Genomic DNA, 19,388 nt, shown 5'->3' with positions numbered 1-19,388 from the left:
CCCAATGATATATACATCTTCATACCTAATCACTAATAATTCTTGACTACATTTTATGCCCAGACTATGACATACATCATCTAAATTAATCTGTTGGTGCCCACATTAGAATTCCCATGAGGTAACAAAGTGGGGCAAGAAAAATTTTTGCTTCAAGTTGCTTATATATATACTTATAGAAAGATGGGTCAGTTGTCCAATTAACATGCCTATTTGGGTAGTTATGATCGGACTTGGATAGATGTTAGGTGTTATTCCATTAAGGTACTGTTGTCAACTTATGTGATACCTTTGCACATTTTATTTATCAAATTAACTACTTTAATGAAGTAATACTGTTTCCACAGAGACATTGTAGGTTTGTGACTAAATACATAGGGTGTGTTCTTTTCTGTGATTGTTCAGTACAATGACACCAGACCAAAAAGTGCCGAGTTAAAGTGCTTTGTTAGAGATGCTAACCGAATATAATATACTTTTATATTTGATAAATGTATATAACTACGGCTGCATGTTTTTGAACAGGTATTTTCATGTAAATGTTATAATGTAAAAGTAAACTGATTAAAGAGGGCATAGTGTTAGAACTTCTATTGGTTACACAATGATGTAAAAATGGGATGCTTGTAAGAAAAGAAGCAGTCTGGGAATGGACATGATAATACATCTGTATAATTTCAGTGAGCACATTTCAATATGTCAGGTGATATGGCTCTTTCAGAAGTTTGTCTCTCCATATATTATGACAATAGGTCTCATTACTTGGTGCATGCCTTATTCTATTTTAACTTTTTATGCACAGAGTTATATAATGCACACTACCACCTTCAGAAGATGCTATCTGGTAATGATGGGGAGACCCATAATTAATTATTTTAGGTCTATTTGTTAAGAAACTGAGTATTCATTTGTGGCATAAGCTACAAAATGTAATGGTACTTTTGTTATTTTGCCACTAGGAAGAGTAACAAAAACACCCAAAAAATAAATTTGTTACTATACATTAATACATGGACAGTATATTGATATGCTACGTGATTATGGATTATTATTAAATTAGACAGTCAAAGCTGCTGAATTATGGACTTGATAGAGGTAACCAATAGTAATTCATTACCACAACTGTGAAAACTCAATGACACATGCCTTTGTATGTTCCATAACAATGTCTTTCTTTTTGTGCCACTGCACATAGTCTACCTGTAGACTACATTTCTGTTACAATAAGCATGCATATGGCCACAAAACAATGTCAGATGCTATGAGCATTCATAGACATTCCTATTGTGTTAAACAGTATAACAAGGCGTAAACACACACACACACACACACACACACACACACACACACACACACACACACACACACAGAGATATATATATAGTATATATATATATATATATATATATATATAAGTAATAGACGTTATTGTATAATATGATGATATTAGACAGTATGACTTGTACCTTTATTTTTTCATGGCTCTTATAACTTACTTTGATGAGCCAAAACATTATGGCTACCTACTTAATAGCTTGTTTGTCCATCTTTGGAATTAATTACATCACTGATTCTTGGTATCAGGGATCCGATAGTTTGTTGGTAGATTTGTGGAGGTATGAAATATTATATGTCTACACACGAGTCAAGTAATTCGCGTAAATAATGGGCCTCTGATTTAAATAATGTGCCAGTGATTTACATATGCAGTGATGACACCATATAAGAACCTACATGAGTCATTGGTGTTAGAGCTGCACCTTTTTTAGATTGAAGTCATATGACAGGTATTCCTGCTTAAAGGAAGTCCCTTTAACTAAGGGCTCACCTTCAAAAGATGCCATGTTTCCAAGAAGAGAAGGAATTAGCATATTTCATCAAAATATAAGAGGTATTAAAGTTAGTGAACTGCTTACAGATATTAACTCTGAAATTAGTGGTATGTTGGAGCACCACTTAAATAATTTGATAATCCAGGGGGTTTCTTTTCCAGGACATGGATTAGCTGGCTGTTTTTCAAGGAGTTCCTTGCGGGGTGGGGGAGTGGCTATGTATGTAAAAAACAGTATTCCATTTGAGTCCATAGACGCATCATGACACTGTACTGAATAGATATTTTAATGTTGTGCAGGGGCAGTTGAATTTAGTGAAACTAAACATCTAATTGTTGTTGTTTATAGGTCCCCTACCTCTGACTTCAGAGCATTTCTGCTCAAACTAGAGAGGGTTCTTGATTCACTATATAGGAAGTACCAGAACTTAATTATATGTGGTGACTTCAATATAAATTTTGTATATGATGGTGCAAGAAAAAGGATGTTGGTAGATCTCCTAAATTCATATGATCTGATGCAGACTGTTTTTTTTTTTTTTTCTTTTTTTTTTTTTTTTTTTTTTTTTTTCCCAACTAGAATGCAGGGGAACAGTGGCACAGCCATAGAGAATATTTTTTTCATTCTTCATTACTAGATGGACATTCAGTTAGTAAAAGGGTGAATGGCCTTTCAGACCATGATGCACAAATTTTAACACAAAAAGGCTAAAGTACTCAAACAAATGTCACATATAATTACAAACTATGTAGGAAAGTTAATCCAACAGCAGTAGAGAGGTTTTTAAATCTTGTCAAGGAACAAGAGTGGCAGAATGTTTATAGTGCCGATAACATAGATGATAAATATAATGTTTTCCTTAACATATTTGTCATGCTCTTTGAGAGTTGCTTTCCATTAGAACATTCGAAACGGGGTACTAGCAGCAATAGGCAGCCCAGGCAGCTGGCTAATGGGATAAGGATATCACATAGAACAAAGCGAGAATCATATCAAAATGTTAGAAGTAGTCACAATCAAGCTACAGTAGCCAATTACAAACATTATTGTAAGGCGCTTAAAAAAGTTATTAGGATGGCGAAAAGTATGTGGTATGCAAATAGAATAGCTAATTCACAGAATAAAATTAAAACTATATGGTCAGTTGTGAAGTAAGTGTCTGGTCAACAGCACAAAGTTGACAATATAAAGTCAGTTCGCAGTAAAAATATTTCTGTTACTAATAAATCAGATATATATACAGTATTTAACAATCATTTTCTGAGCATTGCTGGTGAATTAAATAAAAATTTAGTTTCTACAGGGAATCATATGACTTTCTTAGCAAATGCCTTTCCGAGATTGATGTCTGAAATACTCCTCTGTGATACAGAGGAGGGGAAGATTGACTCATAATTAAATCACTGAAGACTAAGGACTCTCATGGATGTGATGGAGTTCCTAGCAGAATATTAAAGTACTGTGCTGCACATGTTAGCCCTGTATTTAGCCATATTTGTAATTTTTCCTTTAGGAATGGTCAGTTTTCTGAATGATTAAAGGATAAAAAGGGAGAGAAGGATAATGTAGACAATTTTAGACCTATTTCTATGCCATCAGTGTTTGCTAGAGTTATTGAAAAGGCTGTGTATGTAAGGCTAATTGATCATTTTATGAGGGGCGTTTGAAAAGTCCGTGCAAAGTCCAAGAGGTGGCACCAACGGTGCGTATCGAGGTCACGTTTGGTTAGTAGCATCTTTGGAAAGAATGGACACCAAGTTTCAGCCATAATGGTCTATTTCTTTGTGTTTGGCATTCATGTGAATCAAGGAAGTTGAGTGATTGTCAAACAATGGACGAAAAAGAATTTCTTGTGGTGATTAAACATTACTTTATGAAAGGCAAAATGCCTCAGGAGACTAAAGAGAAATTTGATAAACATTATGGTGACTCTGCATCTTCAATTAGAACAGTTTATATGTGGTTTCAAAATTTTCTGTGTGGCCATATGGGTACAAGTGATGCTGAACATTCTGGATGCCCTGTGGAGTTACGACTCCAGAAATCATTGATAAAATCCATGATATGGTGATGCATGACAGAAGAGTTAAGGTGAGTGAAATTGCTAGTGCTGTGGGCATCTCAAATGAACGAGTACATAACATTCTGCATAAACGTTTGGACATAAGAAAGCTATCCGCAAGATGGGTTCCACAATTGCTCACGCTTGACCAAAAACAGAATCGTGTGAAGTGTTGCAAGGATTGTTTGCAGCTGTTCAGGAAGAATCCCCACGACTTTAAGCATTGTTTCATCACTGTGTATGAAACACGGATACATTACTATACTCCTGAGACCAAACAACAATCTAAACAATGGGTTACCAAGAGAGAATCTACATCAAAGAAGGCAAAGACCGTTCCATCAGCCGGAAAGGTTGTGGCTACTGTCTTTTGGATTTTGCAAGGAATAATCCCCATCGACTATCTGGAAAAGGGTAAAGCTAATATTACAGGTGCATATTATTCATCATTATTGGACCATTTGAAAACCAAGCTGCAACAGAAACACCAGCGATTGGACTGCAAAAAAGTCCTTTTCCATCATGACAATGCAACAGCACGCACCTCAGCAGCTGTGGTCACAAAATTAATGGAAATAGGATTCTAACTCGTTTCACATCCCCCCTATTCTCCAGACTTGGCTTCCTCGTACTACTATTTGTTCCCCAATTTGAAGAAATGGCTGGCGGGACAAAGACTTTATTCAAACGAGGAGGTGATTGCAGCAACTAATAACTATTTTGCAGACTTGGACAATTCCTATTATTTGAAAGGGAGCAACAAATTAGAACAGCATTAGATGACGTGTGTAAGCCTAAAAGGAGACTACGTTGAAAAATAAAAAAGGTTTACCCCAAACACGTAAGTAGTTTTTATTTTTGCACGGACTTTTCAAATGCCCCTATTATATCACATGATTTGCTATCAAATGTACAATTCAGCTTTAGAAGTTGTTTAACAACTGAAAATGCTATATTCTCTTTTCTCTGTGACGTACTGGACAGGTTAAACAAAAGGTTTTGAATGCCAGGCATACTTTTTGATATAACTAAAGCGTTTGATTGTGTTAATCACAAAATATTGCTCCAGAAGTTGGACTGTTATGGAATATGGGGAGCAGCTCACAATTATTTCACCTCTTACTTTAGCAACAGACAGCAAAAGGTCATTATTCACAATGTTGAGAATGGCTGTGATATGGGTTCTGAGTAGGGTATGGTCAAGTGGGGGGTGCCCCAGGGATTAGTGTTGGGGTCACTCCTGTTCCTTATTTATATAAATAATGTGCCCTCTAGTATTACAGGTAACTCTAAAATATTTCTATTTGCTTGTTAGTAAAGGATGTTGTGTGCAACATTGGCCCAGTTTCAAATAGTGCAGTTCATGACACAAGTTCATGGCTTGTAGAAAATAAACTAACGCTAAATCACAGTAAGACTCAGTTTTTACAGTTCCTAACACGCAATTCAACAAAACCCGTCGTTTTAATTTCACAGAATGGAAATATGATTAGTGAAACTGAGCAGTTCAAAATTCTAGGTGTTCAGATAGATAGCAAACTGTCATGGAAAGCCCACATTCAGGATCTTGTTCAAAGACTTAATGCTGCCATTTTTGCTATTCGAACAGTATCTGAAGTGAGTGATCTTTCAACACGAAAATTAGTCTACTTTGCTTATTTTCACTCGCTTATGTCGTACGGTATTATAGTCTGCGGTAACTCTTCCCATTCTAAAAGGATAATTTTGACTCAGAAACGGGTGGTTCAGACAATAAGTGGTCTAAGTTCACGAACGTCCAGCTGACCCCAGTTCATGACTCTGGATATTTTGACAATGGCCTCTCAATATATATATTCCTTACTGTCATTTGTTGTTAACAATATTAGCTTATTCCCAAGAATAAGCAGTTTTCACTCAGTTAATACTCAGCAGAAATCTAACCTGCATTTGGATCAGACTTCCTTAACTCTTGTGGAGAAAGATGTGCAGTACACTGCTGCATTCATTTTCAATAAGCTACTGCTCTAATTCAAAAATCTTAGCAGTAATCCACACACTTTCAAATCAAAACTAAAGAGTTTCCTCATGGGTCACTCCTCCTATTCTGTAGAGGAGTTCCTTGAAACATTAAGTCGATTCTTGTTGTTTTGTTGATTGCGTTTACTTAAACTTACGATTCACTTTTTTGGGTTCATAAACATTTTATTTTTATCTGTTATTACTTTTACGTTGTAATTTCATGTACTGGCATATTCCATGACCTTGGAGATTTGCTCCTCAGTTTGGTCCTACAGAACTTGACGCGTAAATAAGTAAAATAAAATAGGATTTAGTTATCGAGACACCAACGTGAGTTCACTATAATGCTCCTTATGGTTCTGGCTCTGAGACATGGACAATTATACTGCTAAAAGATGTCATCGCAGTCAGGGAAGGCAACAAGCATGAAGGGATGGAGGCAGTCTGCAGCTGTCGATTAAGACCACAAGCCCCATGCAAGTGCAGGACAATGTCTCCAATAGCATAATACTGCTACCACCAAATCTGAGTCTGTGGCATGCTGCACATTTTGAGGCACCATTTACCTTGAAGATGGCATTTGTGGAGACGACCATCGACCTACAATAGCAAGCATGTTATGCACCCAAAGAGCTGACACATTTCCATTGATCAACGATCAAATCCCGATGGTCCCGTGCCCACTACAATCATAACGGATGATGTCGTTGGTTCAACATGTGAACACGTAGGGGTGGTCTGCTGCAGAGCTCCACGTTCAACAATGTACAATGAACAGTATGCACCAAAGCACTTGTGCATGCATACTTGTTCACAGGCTCTGCATAATAATTATTTGCCTTTGTCAAAATTGTTTATCTCAATGGATTTCCCCAGTTACAGCCCACATCTTGGCCAAAGTGATCCCCCATCCATGTCTGCTCTGCTTACATACTTTTGCTACCACATCATGTGCCTGCAGTGCAACCAGATGGCATCAAATGTCACAGTGGGCAGTGGTCATAATGTTGTGGCTTAACAGTGTATATCCCACAATGTTTTATCAATATTATACAGTGACCACTGAGTAGAATCAGTCTATTATTGTAATAATAATGTTGTAAAGACTAGTGTAGGCATTCAGTAGTTAAATTAGGTGCAGTGTTGGTATCTGCGATATGCTGGCACTTGTTTCAATCAGCAGTCATTAGTTTCATGCACCCTGGGTCATTTTGTACAATAAACTGCAATGATGTGGATTGAGTCATTTTACATTCACATTGGAAATTCATTTGTAAATATGGCTACAGGCTGAATATAATTTGGAAGTTTTTTTTTCCCAGTTCCTTAATGTCTCCATTGAATATCATAGACCTACTGAGTTCTGTACATTATAACAACCACACAACAATGTCTCTGAGTTTGACAAAATAAAATTATGTGATGCAAATACAGCTAATTTTTGTAGTGGAACAGTCTGTTGCAACTTCTATTTTCCAATAGTGTACATACACAGCTTAAATGTTTTGGAAGTACTTTCTTATATTAATATTTGATATGACACACGTAGTGTCTGCTCATGTAATAATTATGTACTAAAATGGAACACACTTCATATGTGCGTATTTTCTTCTTTGGTGCAATGGGCCCAACGATGGTCTGATCCTCGACCAAAATCGAACAGCCGTAATAAAAAATACTGCTACATTTGTGCAATAAAAAAATTACAGCTGTATATCTCATTATCCAATTTTTAACCTTTATTAAAGATGTACACCACCACCTCCATGAAACATTCTTAATTATTTACACCAAAGCTGCTATTTAATATTTACATTGCTGAGAGGGTGTTTGGTGATTCTATCTGCTCCTGATCTAAAGTATGTCTCTTTATGGCTTCATGGGTGACAAGCAGTATTACGAATGATGATGTCTGTAGTTGGGGGTATGCAGAAGATATTGAAAGCATTGAGTGTTCCTGACAGTTTAATCAAGGAAGTTAAAGCCATTATTCAGTTCATTTTTTTTTATTTTCAAGACGATCTTTTTGTGCATAATGTTAAATTGTGGATGGCGGCTGCAATTTCCTTTGCTGATCCAATAAATAGAACAATGGTGTCATCTATGTACCTTAGATAGTATATTACTTTTCTTTTCCAGTGACCTGTTCTTCAAAGAATTTATTTTTTAGATGGCCTAATGTGCCATCACAAGACCTTCTTTCTGTGGGAACATTTGGTCTCGGAAGCTTAAACAACTGTGGGGTAACATTGTGGTTAGTAAACACAATAATCTGCAAACTTCTGGTTGAGATATTTTTCTGTATTTCTATAAGTGATGTTGATGGTCTCATCAGTGGGTGGGTACATTGATGTATAGATTTTTACAGTTAAGGAAAGGATCTATACTATATAGCCATGAACCTACAATGCCCCAAGCTAAGAGCCCAACCAAAAGTACATAGATCGAATGTCCCAATTAAACCCACAACAAATTATGTAACAGTATCACATACTTCATCGAGAAAAAGCTAAACAAACAGTATGCGACAATTACACATACAACTGACAATATACTGTCAAAAACTTGATTGTAAAAAATAAAAGACATAAAAATCCTGGACAACAGTAGGTTCTTTTAGATTAGATTAGATTTACTTTCATTCCAATTGATCCATACTGAGGAGGTCCTCCAGGATGTAGACCATGTCAGAAAAACAATAATACATGACAAATATTTACAACTGACACAAATAAGCTACTGTACCTTCCACAGGTCCCAAGTGGAATGATAGGCACTTTTTTTTTTTAATGAAAGCTACATGAAAGAATAATTTTACAAACACACATTTACTATGACCGCATTAATGCACTGAATTTAAAACTAAAAAATGTTTTTTTTTTTTTAATTTATAAGGTGATAAACATATAATAGAAGTACTACAATACTTAAGTACAAAAAAAAAAAAAAAAAACTGTTGGTTCTACTGAGAAATTCATCAACGGAGTAGGAGGAGTTGGCCACCAATAAATCCTTTAGGCTTCTCTTAAACTGAATTTCATTGGTTATTAAGCTTTTTATTACTGCTAGCAAGTTATTGAAAATGTGTGTCCCTGAATAATGCACACATTTTTGTACAATAGTAAGTGACTTTGAATCCTTGTGAAGATTATTCTTACACTCCTGGAAATTGAAATAAGAACACCGTGAATTCATTGTCCCAGGAAGGGGAAACTTTATTGACACATTCATGGGGTCAGATACATCACATGATCACACTGACAGACCCACAGGCACATAGACACAGGCAACAGAGCATGCACAATGTCGGCACTAGTACAGTGTATATCCACCTTTCGCAGCAATGCAGGCTGCTATTCTCCCATGGAGACGATCGTAGAGATGCTGGATGTAGTCCTGTGGAACGGCTTGCCATGCCATTTCCACCTGGCGCCTCAGTTGGACCAGCGTTCGTGCTGGACGTGCAGACCGCGTGAGACGACGCTTCATCCATTCCCCAAACATGCTCAATGGGGGACAGATCCGGAGATCTTGCTGGCCAGGGTAGTTGACTTACACCTTCTAGAGCACGTTGGGTGGCACGGGATACATGCGGACGTGCATTGTCCTGTTGGAACAGCAAGTTCCCTTGCCGGTCTAGGAATGGTAGAACGATGGGTTCGATGACGGTTTGGATGTACCGTGCACTATTCAGTGTCCCCTCGACGATCACCAGTGGTGTACGGCCAGTGTAGGAGATCGCTCCCCACACCATGATGCCGGGTGTTGGCCCTATGTGCCTCGGTCGTATGCAGTCCTGATTGTGGCGCTCACCTGCACGGTGCCAATCACGCATACGACCATCATTGGCACCAAGGTAGAAGCGACTCTCATCGCTGAAGACGACACGTCTCCATTCGTCCCTCCATTCACGCCTGTCGCGACACCACTGGAGGCGGGCTGCACGATGTTGGGGCGTGAGCGGAAGACGGCCTAACGGTGTGCGGGACCGTAGCCCAGCTTCATGGAGACGGTTGGGAATGGTCCTCGCCAATACCCCAGGAGCAACAGTGTCCCTAATTTGCTGGGAAGTGGCGGTGCGGTCCCCTACGGCACTGCGTAGGATCCTACGGTCTTGGCGTGCATCCGTGCGTCGCTGCGGTCCGGTCCCAGGTCGACGGGCACGTGCACCTTCCGCCGACCACTGGCGACAACATCGATGTACTGTGGAGACCTCACGCCCCACGTGTTGAGCAATTCGGCGGTACGTCCACCCGGCCTCCCGCATGCCCACTATACGCCCTCGCTCAAAGTCCGTCAACTGCACATACGGTTCACGTCCACGCTGTCGCGGCATGCTACCAGTGTTAAAGACTGCGATGGAGCTCCGTATGCCACGGCAAACTGGCTGACACTGACGGCGGCGGTGCACAAATGCTGCACAGCTAGCGCCATTCGACGGCCAACATCGCGGTTCCTGGTGTGTCCGCTGTGCCGTGCGTGTGATCATTGCTTGTACAGCCCTCTCGCAGTGTCTGGAGCAAGTATGGTGGGTCTGACACACCGGTGTCAATGTGTTCTTTTTTCCATTTCCAGGAGTGTATTTCTAGTACTGATTACATGAATTGAGCTATTGGTTTGAAAATGTGATAAAATTTTAATGACAAATTTCATTAAGGAATTAATATATTGGGAAGCCGTAGTTAGTATCCCTAGTCCCCTAAATAGGCTTCTGCAGTATGTTCTTGGGTTTACACCACATATAACTCATAATGCACATTTTTGTGCCTGGAGAACTTTAGCTTGGCTTGATGAATTGCCCTAAAAAATAATCCCATATGACATTATGGAATGAAAATAAGCATAGTATGCCAGCTTATTCATTTTTATATCCCCTATGCCTGACACAATTCGCATTGCAAATAGAGATTTGTTAAGACGCTTCAGTAGTCATGTGGTGTGCTGCTCCCAGTTGAATTTATTATCAAGCTTTAATCCCAAGAATTTAACACTGTCCACTTCTTCTATCTGCTTGTCATCTTATGTTAGGCATACACTCTTGGGACACCCCTTACAAGTTCTGAACTGCATGTAGTGGGTTTTCTCAAAGTTTATTGACAAAGAATTGGCTAGGAACCAGTGATTAATGTCCACAAATATTTTATTAGCCGATCTTTCTAAGACTAGACTTGATTTGCTATTTATTGCAATGTTTGCATCATTGGCAAACAAAACAAACTTGGCATCTGGTAATGTTACTGATGAAAGGTCATTTATATACACAAGAAAAGGTAAGGACCCTAAGATGGAACCTTGTGGAATGCCACATGTAATTAGTTCTCAGTTGGATGATGCCTGATAGCTTAATACACGTCTCTTTCCTAAGACGTAGCTAATTAAATACACCTATGTACCAACAATGAAACCATTGACATACAAAAAGAAAATCTCTTAAAATACAGAAACATATCTCAAGCAGAAGTTTATAAATTTGTAGGACTACAAACCATAATATTATCCCAAATATTTTAGCTTCAATGATCAAATATTCTCATAAAAAGATGGCCTTGCAGTAGATAGTCACATGTCTGGAACACTAGCAAACATGTTTCTAGACCACCTAAAGATAAATTCTTTGAAGAACAAGATCACTGGTAAAGAAAAGTAATATACTATCTAAGACATGTAGATGACACCATTATTCTATTTAATGGATCAGCAAAGGAATTTAGTGATCTCCATTCACAGTTTAACAATATGCACAAAAAAATCACATCAAAAATAAAAAAAATGAGCTGAGTAATTGCATTAACTTCCTCGATTTAACTGTCATAAACATTCAATACCTTCAATATCTTCCGCAAACCTCCAACTACAGACATCACCATTCATAATACCTCTGTCACCTATGGAGCCATAAAGAGGCACACTTTACATCAGGGGTAAATCGAATCACCAAATACCTTCCCAGCAACACAAATATGAAATCAAAACTAAACAGTGGCTTTGGCATAAATAATTAAAAATGTCTTTTCTTCAAAACATCAAGATGACTTTTGAGCTTAATTAAAGCTGTCATGTCATTTCTGAGGCTAACAGCTGCCTTAAAGTTGGTAAAGCAATGTCCATTATCTTTCTAACTATAAAGCCTAAATTCTTACTAATGATAGAGTACACAATGAGTATTTCAATGCCTTTCTCAATTAAGCTATTGCAAAACCTTACAGATTGCAGTAAAATTCTTACCTGATCGCATTCCACTGCCTTTTTTATTTAAACATAAGAGCTTTTAACAAAGCTGATATGCATACTGTGAGACATTTATGCTCATCGCATCTGTCAAAATGACAGCACAGGTTGCACATCGACGGTGATGTGTGAAGAACATATTTAAAGGGATTTTTTTATGCTGATGTGTCAAGTTATAAAATAAAACCAGTAGAGTAAATCTTTAGCCTTCGTCCTATAATAATCAGCAAACTTAATTGTTCCTTTGGTTGATGCTACAATGTCCACACTTGCACAAGGTAGGACACTTGAAAATGTGCACATTACATGAACAGAGTGAGTCAAGTGATATAGCATAATTTTATTATGGTATACTATTTAATTCATAACTTCCACCTCTGAGCAATTGGAGTGATTCTTAATGAACAAAAAGCTGATTAGTTGAGTGAAAAAATGCACAGCAGAAAAAAATTAGAGGCATCATGTTAAAACCATGTATCACCACCTGTAACTTGATAATGGTCTCAATGCAGCAAGGATGTGATGACATTTCTCTCCATGAATGCTATATCCAATTCAAGCAACTTATTGATGATTACATTCCATAGATCCACCAAATTGCAGAGATGTTAATTGCTACATTTCACTTGCTATGCAAAATAGTCCCAGACATTTTCTACAGGATGGTGAGAGGATGATCTATTAGGGCACCTGAAGTGCAATAGGTTTTATGAGTATTTGTCAAACCAGAAATGTGCGTTGCAGCAGTGTAAACACAGCTGTCATCATTATTGCAGACAGGAATGTACATAGCATACTCACCACAAAGATTTAGATGAAAGGACAAGAAGATATGGTCCATTTTCATTAACCAAATGGACATCTTTTCATAATAAGCATACTACAGCAGAGCAGTCTACATTTTGCACACTTCTTCATTTAAATTCAATAAAAAAAGTAAGGCCCTCTACTAATAAAATTTTCATTTTACCATATAATTTTCAACAAATAACACAGACTTTTTCAATAGCTCACATAAGCACTTTATTAAATAACGTTGAATTGTTCTATTACTACATATTAATTGTGACAAGCCAATGGCTTCATTCTTAAGACTCAGGCACCCTACCTTTTTTCAATACATGAAGTGACTGTAAACAAAGCACACACATTCGGCAAGTTTCGTTTAGTTGGGTTCACAGTCAGTCAGTTGATTCTAACAAATGAAAGGTCAGAATCTAAGAATAAAGTATGAAGTTATGAATGTGATAAAAAAATATTTAACAAGCAATTTGAAACAAAGTTTATGATTATTGCCACAATACTGCTTACATTATGTGGCACGTCACACTATTCTTTTAAATAATTTGTGCAGATTATTTCTAAACATGAAGCACACACCTGTGATGGATTTGCTATTCAGTAGCACTCAGCAACTTTAATCAATATAATTATCAAGAAACAAGCATCAAATTAACTTGCCAATATAAGCTTTGGTTGAAATACATTAATACATTTGGAAACAAGCACAAACATTTTAACTAGATACTTAAAAATACTCTGATAATTTCAATAAGTTAGGTAACTGACCTTCAAATATGCTTTAATCAAATTAGAACATGAACAAAAGTTTTAAGAAAATTTGCAGTGCTGACAAAAAGCCTGAGCCAGCCTGATAATCATATTTTTTATTTAGTATACTGTAAGCTGAACACTACAACTGTTGCAATATTTACAATATACTTGCACAAAAATATATCCCAACCTTTGAATGCTGCTTTCAGAGCTGTTTCAAGTCCTCCATCTGCCATCAGGCTTGATACTAGAAGATCTGTCATGAAGCGATGACCTGGGCTTGTATCAGAAGGATCAGTTACTAGAAAAATAAATAAATACATAAATAAATAAACACTTACACCACAAAGCTAAAAATAACTTATTATTTTATGAAGAAATGACACAAAGAAACAACTGGTTGAAACAATCAAGGTTACAGAGATTATATAGAAAGTAATCTACAATATTCCTTTTAAAAATATCAAAAAGCTCCAGATCTTTTGGGATACAGCATGTTATAAGAGGCTAGGAATGGGTTGTCCTACTGTTAAATGGTTGACAGCAGTACACACAGGGTCCTTCAGGTACCCCTAACAATGATGTTTTATGCAACCTGTAATGTCTTATCTGGTCTTCGAAAACCACATGAGAGATTTTCATGTCCTCTCACTTTCTATGCACAAATTGTTAGTGCTACAGAAAAAATGAACAGGACCACCTTGTAGGAAATTTAATGTAGTACAATTTTGTACTGGGCTATGTTTTCACTGGAAGCTATGGTTTTTATTTATTTATTTATTGTTCCGTGGGACCAAATTAAGGAGAAGTCTCCATGGTCATGGAACGAGTCAATACATGAAATTATAACACGATATTAGAAACAGATAAAATGAAATATAAAAAAACATATTCAGGTGACAAGTCGTAAGTTTAAATGAAGAAAATCAACAATGTAACACTGGAATTTGCTTAATTTTTTAGCTCTTCCAGGAGCTCCTCAACAGAATAGAAGGAGTGAGCCATGAGGAAACTCTTCAGTTTGGACTTAAAAGAGTTTGGGCTACTGCTAAGATTTTTGAGTTCTTGTGGTAACTTATTGAAAATGGATGCAGCAGAATACTGCACTCCTTTCTGCACAAGAGTCAAGGAAGTGCATTCTACATGCAAATTTGATTTCTGCCTAATATTATTAACTGAGTGAAAGCTGCTAACTCTTGGGAATAGGCTAATATCGCTAACAACAAACGACATTAAAGAAAATATATACTGTGAGGGCAATGTCAGAATTTTGAATTATTAAAGAAAAACATACAGAAGTGACCTTAAAATGTACCTCCCCCTTCCACACTCATCCGTCACCAGTCAGGATTTCTGGTATGTTATTTGCGGCACTCCCTCCTACCTCTGTACAAAAATTTTAGGCTACATGAACTACTACCAATAACTTTTTTTTATATCTATCGACTGGGCTATTACGCCATCAGCAGAGTCAGCTATGTTGTTAACATTACCAATTTAAACACACCCGTGGAGGTAGCAAAAGAAAAATGACTATTGTAACCATTACACTACAACTAATTACACTGACAATTCAATCCAAACTTAACCCTTACAAGCACAGTAACTTCATAGTCCGAAGGCCTGGCAAATACAACAACATCTGTTAAAATTAACATAACTGTTAGGTAAAATTTACACAAATGTCAATTTTACAACTTGTAGGGGCTCGATTGAGCTGGTGACATAATAAGGCCAGTCAATGAAGACCAAAAAAAGGTCAAATGTGGGAAATAATTCACACAGTCGCTAATTTTTGTATAGTAGTACAAAGGATTGCCGTGAACAATATATCAGAAATCCTGACCAGTGGGGCCTGAGTGTGGGATCGTTTGAAAGTTACTTTAGTATGTGTTTCTTGAATAACTAAAAAACAATGGCCTCTAGCAGAAACATACTCCAGTATAAAATTTAGCTGAACCAAGTTTCCTACAAAAAGGTCCTGTTAATTTTTTTCTGTAGACCTAAAGGTTTGTGTATAGTGAGAGAATATGAAAATCTTGCAAGTGATTGTTGAAGGCCTGATGTAATGTTGCAAGGTGCATAAAACAACACTGGTAGGGACAGCTGAACCTTCTGTACTCATGCGCACACACCGACGCATGCATGTGTGCTTGCGAGATGCGACTTATTGTTTGCAGTATAGCAGATATCATTGCTGCTGATCTGTATTTGAGCCTGGGTGGATTTGCAACATTTAGGTTGGAGTCTGGCAGTACAGTGAGCAGTGCAGTAAGATTTTCAGCAGGTGTTTACATTTAATGTGTAATGTGTACTTCCTAGTCTGACAGAGTCAAAACTGTGTCATTCGGACAAATAAACTGAATGACTGACCATGGGAAGATCAGTGATAATGTTATGAGATAACCTCTTGAGGACAACCATGGTCCTTAAGTCTGTATACACCGTATCCAACCAAGAACTGTTACTGTACAAAATACAATTCAATGCTTTGTACAGTTCTGATATGAATCTGTAATAATTAATCTTTTATTGTGTACAAACAAAACAACCATCATGATATGTGCTACTGATGAAATCAAGTCATTCTATAGGTACGTTTAGGTCTACAGCCTCACTCTGCAAACCACAGTAAAGTGCATGACAGAGGGTACTTCCTATTGTACTAATCATTAGGATTTCAACCCATTCCATTCGCAAATGGAGACCAACAGCATTTTCCTAGTATACTGCCAATGAACAATAAAATGAAGTCTGCCACCTGCTTTACCTACAATTGAGCCTATCTAATCATTGCATTTCATACTCCAGTATATTGTTTAACTCAGATATTTGTATGAGTTGGTAGATTCCAGTCATAACTCATTGATACTTAAGTTATGTGGTACTACTACTCTCCATTTTGTGAAGTGCACAATTTTTACATTTCTGAACATGCTAATCAGGTGCATGTTTACAAGATTTTGAAATCTTATTAAGGAGTGACTGATTATTTGTGCAACTTTATTCAGACAGTACTTCATTGTAGATAATTACATCACCCACAAAAAATCTAAGTTTAATATTAATATCACCTTGCTAGTCATTAACATTGTCAGGTCATCACCAGAATCAATTCCAAATCTGAAAACAGGGTTATCAGTTAAGTACAAAACTAAGCACTGAAAGTACATTTATTATGGACACCAACGTACGGCCTACATATGACTGAACTCCTGGAGGAGAGTGCAGCTATTTATACAAGCATTGAATATCCCAGACATTACAAACATAAGAAATTTTGAGAACCTTCAAGAACTGGTAAATGGTAAATGAAAAATAACTGGGTTTCAACTGGCAACCTGCAGCACACTAGCCAGTAACACTAACTGCCATACCACAATACATGCAGCACAGCTTGTGGCAATATATAATTAACTGCAAAGGTTCCCCCAACTCTCTTCCTTGGGACACAACTGAAGTTACTTCCATATCTGTCAATGACTCTTCATACAAGATGACACGTTGTGTCCTCCCTACCAAGAATTCCTTAATTCAGACCCAAATTTTGTTTGATACCCCGTAATATTTAATTAATAATCACTAGTGTGCTACTGAGTAAAATGCTTCTAGGAAGTATTAGAAATACTGCTTTTACACAATTTTCTTGATCCACAGCTTTCAGGATGTCATGTGAGAAAAGTGCACAATGAGTTTTGCATTGTTTAGTGTTTTTGGAATCCATGTTTATTGGGACCGAGGAGATTCTGTTGGAGATACCTCATTACACTTGAGCTCAGAATATGTTCTAAGTTTCTATGACAAATGGATGTCAAAGAGGCTGGATGGTAGTTTTGTGGATCACTGTTCCTAGACTGATGTGAACTGTACTTTCTTCCAACCACTGAGCAGAATTTTTTGTCTGATGGATATATGATATATTTTCATTAAGACAGACGTCTAACTAAACTGGAATCTGTGTATACAATCTGACAGGGAGTCCATCAGACCCTGGGACCTTGTTCAACTTCAGCAATTTCATCTGTTTCTCAATGTCACTGGCATTAATAAAGTACCTACATCACTCATCTTTGCAGTGGTGCTATAATTAAAAAGGAACAGTAACCTTGGAATTTCTTTGTACAGGAACATTTTAAAACGAGTACAACATTTCTGCTTTTACTTTGTTACACTTGGTTTCAGTACTTGTGTCTTCCCTCAGACTCTAGATACTAACTAGGGTGCCAATGGCAGTCTTTACATATGACCACAATTCGTATAACTGTAAACTACATGTCTGTTATCTGTTGTCTAGTGGATTGTGTGGATGCGGCATGTGCGCTCACACTTGTGTGGTATTTTGTTCTACTTTGATGGCAGGCAGCAGACTTCTTGGTTCAATTAGTAATTTCACTGTACATTGTTATTCTATGAACATCTGTAATATAGTATTTTATCCACCCTCAACAACTGTAGTTGTATATAACGACCTAATAAGCAATAAGTTGCATAAAATAAATTTAATTTATTTACTGGTTTACGACTCTTAGTGCCCTCCTCCAGAAGGTTAAACTATTTTTGTACAGACACTAAGAACACCATGACCATGGCATTTTTCTGTACACATCTTACTGTTGACACTCGCAAATAATGTGATAGATAGAACCTTCTGAAGAAGGGCACTAAGTGTCTGAAACTGGTAAAGAAATTAAATTTCTTTTATGCTAGTAGTTGTTTGTTATTTCGTTATATTTGTAATACAAATAGTGTTTTTAATAAAGCTGACCTTCGCCTAATATTTTATCATACACGATGTAAGCACAATGGACTGCACACCTATTTTTATTTGTCTTAGCTCCAGGTACAAAAGTTTAGGTACCTTCTTTTTAAATGACAAAAAGAGTAGATTAATTAAAGAGAACTTTACTGCAGCAGCAATATTTACTGTAGCAGAATGCAGTCATGCCAGTCATCACACCACGGCAGTCTAAACTGTTTATGAAAACTGTCAGCACATATGTGACGCTGATGGTACTCAGATTTTACAACTTTGTGATGAAGCTTGTTTCGCTAGTGATTGTGACTGTACCACTTATTTATTTATATGTGTCCAGAACATAGCATACAATACATATATTGTTGAATATATTACAAGGATTACAAATCATATACACATGATGATATTCCACGTGGTGCCCAGAATTCTGCTATACGAACTGCCTTATCATTCGCTACAGATATCCAACGAGATAGGTTCTGCCAGTTCTCTGCAGTTGATTACTGTAATTATATGTAGAATTATGTGATATGATCAATGGTATCTAATTGGGTGTGGGAATGTTCAAATTTTTCTTAAAATGATTTTAGCTCATTATTGACTGAAATTAATAAGCTGTTTTACAAACATTTTTCTTTTGTTAGGGCATATGCATTGAGTGTATGAGCCACTCCTAAAACTGTAACACCACACTTTGTTTTCAGGTAATTCACTTGCGTGAACCCCAAAACAGTTGTACACTCAAATTTGAGAACACTGATGCCACATGCCTTGATATATTTCTCAGGAAGGAACAAGCTTGTACCCTGAGTTCTCCCTGGTTCATGTTTCCCCTATACAGGTGCCTAGAGCAACAACATTCTTGCTCCTCACAGTCAAATAAATGAGTACTATTAAGTCCTGTATTTCCTGGAGAGACAATCCATGGGGGAGGATAGTAATTGAAGTACTTTTG

The 19,388-nt window shown here is 37.1% G+C and overlaps 1 protein-coding gene across 1 annotated transcript in view; it reads right to left on the bottom strand.

Moving 5' to 3' along the window:
- Positions 1-19,388, bottom strand: part of LOC124556600 (E3 ubiquitin-protein ligase HERC2) — an 832,907-nt gene that overhangs the window by 594,994 nt on the left and 218,525 nt on the right. Inside the window, exon 19 of the mRNA XM_047130567.1 lies at positions 13,868-13,978. Within this exon, the coding sequence (XP_046986523.1) occupies positions 13,868-13,978 (111 nt within the window). The remainder of the gene's footprint in view (positions 1-13,867; positions 13,979-19,388) is intronic.

Source organism: Schistocerca americana, chromosome X, assembly GCF_021461395.2.
Source record: "Schistocerca americana isolate TAMUIC-IGC-003095 chromosome X, iqSchAmer2.1, whole genome shotgun sequence".
In the NCBI taxonomy this organism is placed as follows: Eukaryota; Metazoa; Arthropoda; class Insecta; order Orthoptera; family Acrididae; genus Schistocerca; species Schistocerca americana.
The sequence above is the reverse complement of the archived record's forward strand: the minus strand, read 5'-3'. Positions and strand labels throughout refer to the sequence as shown.